Source organism: Bactrocera latifrons, unplaced genomic scaffold (genome assembly GCF_001853355.1).
Source record: "Bactrocera latifrons isolate USDA-ARS-PBARC rearing strain unplaced genomic scaffold, ASM185335v1 scaffold_206, whole genome shotgun sequence".
NCBI lineage: Eukaryota > Metazoa > Arthropoda > Insecta > Diptera > Tephritidae > Bactrocera > Bactrocera latifrons.
In genome coordinates, this window is record NW_017535586.1 from 36,708 (window position 1) to 47,561 (window position 10,854).

Below are 10,854 nucleotides of genomic sequence, written 5' to 3' on the forward strand. Positions count from 1 at the left end.
TATATCTTTTAACATTACTTACAATCCAAAAAATAGTGTATATAAAATAAAAGTTCTTCTGCCTTTTCTTCATTTGAATTTGCTTTCAAAATAATAATCAATGTATTTGCTTCATGTATTTTTCGTACTCATGTACATCTATAATTTTTAATTTAATTTTTTTTAACTACAAATAATCAAGTTCATATACATATGTGAGGTGTAGACAGTGTAAAATGGCTTATTTTACCGACTAAGCGATGCGAATAGCCAACTAATCTATTACTTTAGTATATCGCCATGCATTTAATGTTAATGCTTAAAAAATAGAAAATCAAATTGCATTTGGAAAGGCTACTATGAAGAGTATGTATATTTTAACTTTATTGTACAAAATTTAAAAACCGTGTTTCAATATGTCAAGGGTAAATATAACCGTTTTAGCTGGATATATACTCTAAGTTTACCATTGCATAGTTTTTCAGAAATCTTTGGAAGTAATTATTATTTGATGTTATATTTTTAATAATAGTACTATTCTGATTTAAAATTTTATATTTTAGAAATGTTTCCAATTAATTTTGAGTTACAACATAAACTCAATCAGTTTTTGTAACTATTTAATTTTGTAAATTTATTTGCATGGAGAGGAAGCCTGTGGGAGATAATGTATCAGTACCACCACACTTTTAAATAACTATAAAAACTCAAAACATTTCTCATTGCTTATCTATCAAATGTAATGATTTTCAACTTAGTTCCAACTTTAATTTCATTGGCATTGATTTTGGCGAATTAAATGTGTAAATACACACAAATTATCAATGAAACGTGAAATGTCTTAATTGAGTATAAAATATAACGGAATGAGAGTTTTAAAGAAACTTGCGTACTTGTTTATGGGATTCGGATTTTGGTGCTTTCAAACTTTGTAGAGACATAGTATAGTATGTATGAACTTTTCAGTGTGTTACATACAGACATTTATTTTGCAATTTAAAATTTTGTACTGCAATGCAACTAACGGACAAATCACCGGCATTTGGATTTTTTTTTTGTTTCCTGTTGAACCCATTATCTAATATTTTACTATCACATGCGTCCCAATTTATCAGTATGGGAATATGAATGGAATCCTATGCAATAAAATTGGATTAGTTGGTTGTCATAAAATCGTATGTTCCTAATTCAACGCAATACTTACACATTCATGAGTATTTATATGTTGTTTTACTTGTGGGTGAATACCTGTTTATCCCACAAGAAACGCATAAGTATGGTTTGGTATTAGCATAGCAACTTTGACATCATATGACTAGTGTTTTTAGAACATAACATATGTAAATAAAACTTTTAGAAATAAAAAAGCAAAGTGTTCAAAGTATAAATATTGTCTATAATTGTTATACTTCCGCTATGATATAGCAGTAATTATCGTTCAACAAAGAGTAAGCGAACATAAGTACATCAAATAAAACCCTCATAATCAGGACATGTTTATTGGTCTGATAAATAACATTTGCAAGTTAATTTGAAATTTGATATCAAAAATTATGGGCACTATACGTGTTTATGCGTAGGTATGTGCCTGAATTTATTGTCGTTAACTGCATTTGAGCAGCGAGCAGTTTTGAATTGGAGACTAAAGCAACAATACTTCAACAACACAGTAATCAACATATATACTACATACAATGAAGTTAAGACACAATCTTTTTCAATTTTGCACAATAAAAAAGGAATTTGGTACGACACTCACCACTTGATTTTAAATGGCAATAAAACCGTGAGAAGATTGTACAAATAATAATTAATATAATTGTCTGAGTTAAATCTTTTAAGTTAATAACATATTAAAAGTAGGTTAGTATATACATGGAGAAAACAAAAATTTTTAATTACTAAACAAATTTACTAGTTTTCTTTTTTTTTAATAAATACATAAAAATATTTACATTTCAATAGATGTAATAGCACCATATTCATACTTATTGTGTATACATGCTCCCATACTTATGAATGCGTTTTTGTTTGAAATAAAGCTTTTCTAGTAAGTTAAATGGTAAGCATTTAACAGCCACAATAAATTTGCATGTTATGACAGTAAATAGATGTATATATACATACATATATGTATATGGGTAAAAATAAAATTGTAATGACAATGAAATTTGACACTTTCACTGTGCCAAGATGAAAAAATTTGAGAATTTGTTTCAAAAGTTGTCGTAGGCGACGATAACCTAATGTTTGCAAACGCCATTAGTAAAAAAGTACAAAATTTTCTTTGATTTGAGTAATAAAATACTTTTGGGGCAATAAATCATTCGGCTTGTTATTTCCGTTTATTTTTTTGAAAGATTTTAAAATAAGTTTAATGTTGGAATTTAATTTTTAAATTACTTCATTAATTAGGTAATAGTAATAACTGTTTTTCAGCTAAAGCTAAAAAGTATTGAAAAAAGGTTAAAATATCGGTAAATTTATTAAATTAGTAATATGCATTGATTCAATCGGTGTAAGCTAAAAAGTTGTAAGTTGCTCTTTCCTTCAGCGTGGTTTGCATGCCAAAATACTTATAATTCTTGTTAAAGCGGAGTGTGAAATTAATTTTGCCAGGTTTGCGACAGCGGGCTTTTGATTGAAGATATGCATACATTCTTCATCCTCTAATACACAAATATACTCTTAATAACTAAGAATAAGCCGCGGTCGTAAATGTACATGTAGTATATGTACATATGTGGTACATATGCATGTATATTTACAATGTCCTACTTTCATTATTTCCATTTTGCATACACGCAACCAGTTTATGTAATTGATTTAATGAGGAATTTATGATGGTAAAGTATAGTACCTGTTCGATCTATTCGACTTCATACTAGAAGGATTTAAATGTCGGCTAATTAAAATAGATCTTTATAAGTACATTTTAAGGAACTTTTATAGAACTAATTTCCTTATATGTATTATTTAAATTGTATACAAATATTTTCGCTGCTATAAAGTTTTTCGATTGCATAAGTTTGTTATTATATTTATATTAATGGGTGAAGTAATTTGAAAAAGAAGCCATTATCCAAAACTATTTCAAACATTTCTTATACTGTAAAACATATACATATTTTAATTTTTAGCTACATGTTATTCATTCTTCTATTGCTGAAGCGTTGCAACATTGATACCTTAACGTATTGTTTGTGGCAAATACGAAATCGTGTTGCAGAATTGCAATTAAACTTTTTATTCCTTTCAATGCTATTGCTCTGTATTCATACGCCATTTCCAGCCCTGACACTAGTCTGGCACGATTTGCGGAAATGAATCTTGCTACCTGTGAGAAAAATATTACGTTTCAATCGAGCAGCAGCATTGTTGCTTTGCAGACGTAAATGCTTTTTGATTATACACTTCTATGTGATTTGCTTTGCTTAAAGAATTGTAAAATAATTCAAAATTTAATTTTTAATCCCGATCTAATTCTTAATCTAAGATGTTTGGAAATATTAATTAAAAGATTTATTTTTTTATATAAATAAGATGCGTAAAACTTCACTTGATGAAAATACATTTATTTTTTGTTTAATTCTTAATTACATGCTTGGGAATCAAATTTTTAGTTTTGTTTTTATTTTTTAATCCAGTAAGTGGAATTCGTTTTTTTATTTTTTTATTTCTTATTTGGGATTTCAGGAAATGAAAATGCAGATACGTATATAATCATCTGAAAATTAAAAAAAATTTTCAAGGTATGTCTATTAAAAAAAATACTAAATTCAGATATAGATAATTTATAATTGTTCATGAATCAGGTTTTTTCACGGCATTTACTTAAAAAATTAAATTAAAATGTCATACTGCAAATTTTAAATGCATTAGTGATAATTTGAGGAATATTCTGTTATGTATGAAGAAGACATTTGCGGTTTTATGTCTTACTACGTTGGTAATTACATTCAATGCAATCATCGGAAGTTATCTAAGTAATATTGTAATGGTACAATATTATTGAGTTCTGTATACGAATGTTGTAATATGTTCACGTATATGTACATAATGTAAACGCCTACATATAACTTATATTGTGCGTATAACCATACGCAGGGGGAAGTTACGAGATTTGACATTTATATTTCGGGATTAGAGAATAACAACTAATGTTAATCACCGAAAATGACTTTATTGTCTTTAAAAAATATTCCCAGTTAAGATCTATACACTTATGTATTCGTTTGAACCAATTACCGAAGAACATTTGCTATTCTGATTGAGGTGTATCCAAAACATGTGAATGTATCAACTGCCTCTTCCCGTGTCGAAAAACGTTCAACTTTTAGTTTAGCTTCTTTCGTAGGAGAATAAAAAGAAGTCATACGGTTCAGTTGTTTCGGTCGATTTGTGAAAGCTCGAATTGTCGTGGTGAAGGTTGGTCCGTCTGCGGCGGTTGATTTTCCTGGTTTCTTGAAAGACAACCACAAACAGACAACCATTCGAATTTTTTTGAATTCCGCTAATCACCCATACAGTGAATTGCTGTTTAATTTCGGGCTTATACGCGTAAACCCACGATTCATCCCCTCTTACCCACGATTCATCCCCTCTTACGATGTCATAGATGGGGTTCGAAGCCTAACTATTGCATTTGTATAACATTTCTCTCGACCAACCGACTCGAGCCTTTTTTAGAGCGATTGACAATTTGAGTGGGATCCAACGTGAACAAAATTTTTTTACAGTAAAAATTCACGAAATTCATCTTGGAGTAATCTACAACCTCAATTGAATTCACCATGCTCTCCGCAGTTCCCCTCCCGTGGATCCGCCCCTGCTAAAAGCGCTCATATAGCAAGCGTTCTGTCATGTCAAACCTTACGATAAAGTTGTAAGTTGCTAGGTTGCAAAACTAGGATGGCCATATCCCGAAATAAAAACGACAACTTTCGTATAACCCTAGTCAATTAAATATGGGTATTGTGTTTTTGCCAAAATATGTATATTTGCAAATATGTGTTCATTATTCTATATTTTAATTATATGTATATAAAAAATGGTTGTTTTTTTTTCAGAGCAAAATATTGGAAAAATGTTGAAAATAATAACCATCTTTATGCTTTATGTCATACTAATGATGACAATTAATTCAATCGAGTCGCGACCCCAAAATGCACTCGGCAACGATCAGGTAATTCGAAAAATACTTTAATGTTGATTTCTACATGAACGAAATAGTATACAACAAATAAAAAAGGGCTAAGTTCGGGGTTCAACTGAACATTTACATTAAGATGTAAAACATCAACCAGAGGATCGGAATGTAGGCAATTTTATGTACACACCCACAAAATATTGGACATAATTTCATAATGTCAAAATCGGCCGTTTTGGTTTTTTTTGTGATTCAAAAATAAAGTTTACAAAGGTGTCAATCATTGAAATCTTCCCGTCTAGAAAGTACAAGTGGAATTTTTGGTTTCACGTCTTGTCACGTAGAAAACTACTTTGTAAATTTTGGACATTCACTTTTTGTACTTTATCTTTAAATTCAGCCTTGGAGGCATCTCGAAAAGACTACTCGGTAATAACTTGCACTAAATAATACAATGTGTATTACAATTAGCCCTTGCTCCTTTGCTTCATATTTGTATTTCTAGCTTGATATTATTTTACGAATAATCCAATAATTATAAGCAGTCTTAGAAAGGATGAGGAGCAATTAAGAGGAGTCGTTTTGTGACAGAAGTATCATTTAATGCTTCTGCTACTATTGCTGAGCAAAGCTATTTTCATGTTATTTGAGTAAAGGAAACTAAATTTGAATCAACGTTCTGCGGAAGATGATGACCGTTCATTACCAGTAATAATAATAATATTATAGTATATGACTTATACATACACTAAATTCTAAAACATGAAGAAATTTGTATTGTGTTATAATTTAATTGCAGGATCTAGATAATTTTGGACAGGATGTCGACGAAGTACGTAATAGCTACTATGAGCTCCCAGTGCCTTCAACTTACTCTGCCGTTCCTTTTGATCGTCTGCAAATGYTAATCGCACAATATAGACCCACGTATATCATTGCAAATAAATTATTTCTCATTTAATAAATTATTATTAATCCCGTTCTTTGTTACTCATAACAGATCTTATATTCGCACACCGGGGTGGAGCAGCGGCATGAACGAACTTTTCCGTATGCCTGAGACAAAACGCCAAGTCAGATATCGTCAATGCTACTTTAACCCTATTTCCTGCTTTAAAAAATAAAATGCTTTGTGGTGTGACCAAAATTACGAACTCCAAAACAAATGCCGAAACTTTCTTAGATACATATATAAGCTTGTAATTGTAAATATATGTTAAACACAAATAACAAAAATATTTAAAATATTAAGCAGTTCGCTATTTAAAAAGTAATTTAGAATCAACATTTCAAACAGAATGCTTCTTTGATCATCCTCAATATTTACATACATCATAATGAAGTGTTTTTCCTACCTTCCTTCACATGTTAACTAATGTTGAATGCCATAAAAGTGTATCCAAAAATATATCTAAATGTATATAAGTGCATTATTATAGTATACAGATATTAATAATCAAAATATACCTACTTCTTAAGTACTCATTTTTTCTTTTTATTTTAAGAAAAAATAAATAAAATAGTATATGTATGTAGATATTAAATGACTAATAAATAATTACCTCACAGTTCATTACATGCTTTTAAAGTACAATTAAATGTTGTAACATTTAGACCATATATATGTATATCATTTATTCTTCAGTATATGAATGTATCTTTATTTAACTGCTTTAATTTCATTTAAGACGGAATGTATATGATGTGGTAAATACATTTATATATAAACATGCACACTAATAATTCAGATACAAAATATTTTGATTAACACATTCGAGTATTTGCAAAACATGATCCAATAAGTGTGCATATTATTTTAAAACTAAATAAAATAACACCATTGCATATGAATAACTAAATAATAATAATAAAAAACGGAGTGTGAAATTAATTAACAAAGTTTTACTTTATGAATATAATTTATTTATTACAAGATTCGAAGACAGCTACTGAACTAAAATAGTCCAATATAACATAATATTCTATCACGAAAATTTAGATTAATAGAAAATGGATTATACTATATCTTATATACCAAAATGTCATGTATGAATAGAATTTATGGAACAATACAGCAATTTGTTGTAAAGTATTGGAGTAATAATCATTGGCACTCTAGGTTTGTGCAAATGTGTTCACAATAGGCGACTAGAAAGGGAGTTTGTAATAATTAAAAAATATTTGATTAAAAGGTGTCGGGAAACTATTAACTATATATTGGTTCAAATGCAAATATAAATCTATATACTTACATCCACTCTACTCATTCGCAAAGCCGCATAAGCATTGTGGAAGTATTTTAATAAAATCTGAACATTTATAAATTTTATTAAAACATTTAAATAATTTTAAGTGGTAGCAAAACTTGCATTTAAAATAGTCGCAATAGGCTCATAAATCAGAAACATTACTTTCTATACGATCTAATATATATGCCGCTAATATGCTGGGTGCTTTCAATGTGAATTTAACATTGAATTTTAATATTTACAATTAGAGGTTGCACATAGTCTCATAAAGTTATAAGTTATCAGAATCCGAAAACATAGCGTTCAGAGTTGTATTTGCGTAAACTTATTTTAGTATGCAATCCAACAACAAATTTTTCAAACTGGTGCAAAAATTTATGATTTTATGATGCTTTATGACAAGTTGTGAGTACCCCAAATATAATTACTAAATAAAGCATGTCATGTCCTTTTCAAATTTAAAATGTAATGATATTAGAGTTTTCGGGGCATTTTGATTGAAACGCGTTGGCAGCAATTTTCTCGGTTGTCAGTAAAGCTCAAAGCTTTCTAATTCAAAATAACGGGGAAAGCTTGAGCTCTTTAGATTTTATGTCAGATACGGATATACTACTTACTCAAACATTTATAGTTTATTATTTCCATGAGTACGGTTCGATGTGTATGTGAACGATTTGCTAATTGAAGAAGTTCGCGGGGAAAGTCTTTATTTGTGTAAAGGTTTGAGCGCGTGAAAATGAAACAACTTTGTATTAAAACTTTACTGATACTAACCTGTGATTAAAATATAAAAATTGATTTAAAAGTCTTAATACTAAGCAAGCATATTTTAAAACAATTACATCTAAGTATACATTGTTCACATGAAATTTAAACATTCTTACAAGTCCAGTCATCACAAAGGAATATTTGGAAGTTAAAATAGGTAGATACGTTCTGGGGGTAATTTGCGTATACAGGGTTTGTCCGGAAAGTGATGGGACTGATTTTCTTCCGCCTTGACTGTACTTTGGAGCGTGCGCGCACCGACTGGATTCGGTAGAGGGCGTTCCTAGCTAACGAACGAKCGGCTGGTCAGTTGTCTCCGAGCACTTGGAGAGTTAGGACAAAGATTTTGGAGCGATGTGTTTTTGTGAGTGGTGTAAGCCGAAAATGCAGCGTTCGTTAGAGCAGAGATTAAATTCTGTGTGAAACTCGGTAAATCTGCGACGGAGACGTTTGATGCGATCAAGCAGGCTTACCCAGATGTTGATTTAACAAGAAGTGATATGTTTCGGTGGCACCAGGCCCTTTTGGAGGGTTGGAAAGAGAGCGCTGATGAAGATCGTGCTGGGAGACAAACACCAACAATGTGTCTCGTGTACGCAAAGTTTTCAACTCAGACTAAATATTCGATTAATTGCCCAGATGTTGAATTTATCAAAATCGGCGGTTCATGAAATTGTGACGGAGAACTTGAACATGCGCAAGTGTGCGAGAAGATGGTCCCAAAAGTGCTCACTGACGACCATAAATTGAAGGTGCAGCAATAAGCATGCACCTCGGCTTCGAGGCTATTCCGAAGAACGCCTTCAATGATTGGAAATCGCGCTGGCATCGCTGCATCGACGCAGAAGGGGCCCATTTTGAAAGTACTTAGAGAATTGTAACGATTGGTTCAATAAATTTTTTTAAACCGACTCAGACCTATTACTTTCCGGACAAAACCTGTAATGTACTGGTTGTCTTGGTTCCTATCGCCGACTCGATAGACTAAAATTAATATTTGAATACCTTAAATAATATATTTTCTTCCGTGATATGCTTGTTGGGGAATCTTTTATCTTGTAACAGGTTAATTTCCCATGATATAAAGTTCGGATGATAATTAATTTTTTGACATATGTTAGTTTTAATTACTTTTATTTTGACAGGTTTAAATTGTGTAGTTATAGTATAACATTTTTTTAAGTTAGTTACTGTTTTAACTAATAAGAAAAAAAACATTTTGATACTAAACTTTTAAGATTTTTAAATCTTATTTTATTTAATATAATCAATAATTTTTAAAAGTTATCGACCATAAATGATTTCCAGGCTCAGTCCTGCATATGCGCCAACTAATTATAAAATTATTCATTGCGTCCTGAAGGGTTGTAGTTGGGGTTGCATCAATTATCAATTGAATGGACTGATTAAATTCTGCGGACCACACTGTGACTCATTCTGGGTGAAGTTCCATCTCGTGGATTATTTCCCCACGGTGTTATTCTTAAACCGGGAATAATGTTTTAATTTTTTATTCAGAAATGCAATTTTACTACGTTAAATAGTTATTAATTAATGTATACCTTAGTCACTGCAAAGCGTGAACGATTTATTTTGTAGCACGATTGGTGCGCCACTCTGTATTATAAGACCTAAGTTTGAATACTGAAAATACACCCCTGTTGTCTAAGGTTACTGGTGAATAGTTGCATTGGCAACAATAACTGTATTTTGTACTATGTATGATCTCGTAGCATCCATAGTAACTTCAAAGCACTTTTAACAGCGATTTAAAAGTATTTTGAAGTTCAATAGTTCTACCAATTACGCAATATTTACAATTATACATATAAAATAGTTGAAACATATTAATACATCAATTGAAGTTATTGAATGAAAGCATGTACATACGTAAATAAAAGACAAGTAAGGAAGGGCTAAGTTCGGACTAAGTAAATAAAAGTTTCCTATTAAAAGCTGGGTTCCACATATTCGGTATCTAGTGTCTGGAACAGTTGTGGTCCTAAAATGGCACACCTTAGACGCACTATTCATGCGAAGTTTTAATTCGATACATTTTATAGGGCTTGATTTGCATACTGGAAAGTGAAGAATCAGATGAAATTTGAAATAGTGTTATATGAAAAATAGGCGAGGTCCATTCACCTATATTCACAGTATCGTAAAAATGGTTAAAAATATATACATTAAACTTTTTTAGAGCCACGCACACACAGGTGCTCTCCTTAATGTGATTCGTTGTGCCAAACTTAAATTCCGTATCTTTATTTAAGTAATAGTTATGGCTCTTTATACGTTTTCAATTATTGGGGTACACACTCGGATTTCAACTCGTCATCCTGATAATTTATATACCATATACATATACATATGTACCCTATAATTAATGTGTGTGTAAATATATGTATCTTCAAGAATGAAGTTTAAATGAGGATAAGTTTTAAAATTGGCTATGAGTAAAGCACATTACACTTTTAGAACATGTCACCCTTTTAAGTGTATTTTGATTCAAAACATTTGCGTTTCATCATTCACTCCTATTACGTATTTACATTCCATTGAAAATAGTTTCCATTCGATATTATGCACTTATGTATGCAAGTGCTTTTTCCAATCGTCGAAAAACTTTTGAAGCTCAATGTTTAGGATAACCTGAGCTCTTTCAGTGCTGCGCTTTTATATCAACTATGCTTGTAAAACGACGTCCTT

The 10,854-nt window shown here is 30.8% G+C and overlaps 1 protein-coding gene across 2 annotated transcripts in view; it reads left to right on the forward strand.

Annotated features, from left to right (window-relative positions):
• LOC108968176 overlaps window positions 1–6,600 on the forward strand; it is a 6,932-nt gene extending 332 nt beyond the window's left edge. The window contains exons 2-4 of one of the 2 annotated variants that reach the window (XM_018931991.1): window positions 5,049–5,164; window positions 5,928–6,055; window positions 6,129–6,252. In XM_018931991.1, coding sequence (XP_018787536.1) covers window positions 5,066–5,164; window positions 5,928–6,055; window positions 6,129–6,252 — 351 coding nt within the window. In that variant the 5' untranslated portion in view covers window positions 5,049–5,065. Of the gene's footprint in view, window positions 1–5,048; window positions 5,165–5,927; window positions 6,056–6,128 lie in introns of those variants that run through there. The other variant, XM_018931992.1, reaches the window with a different exon arrangement.
• The last annotated feature ends 4,254 nt before the right edge of the window (window positions 6,601–10,854 follow it).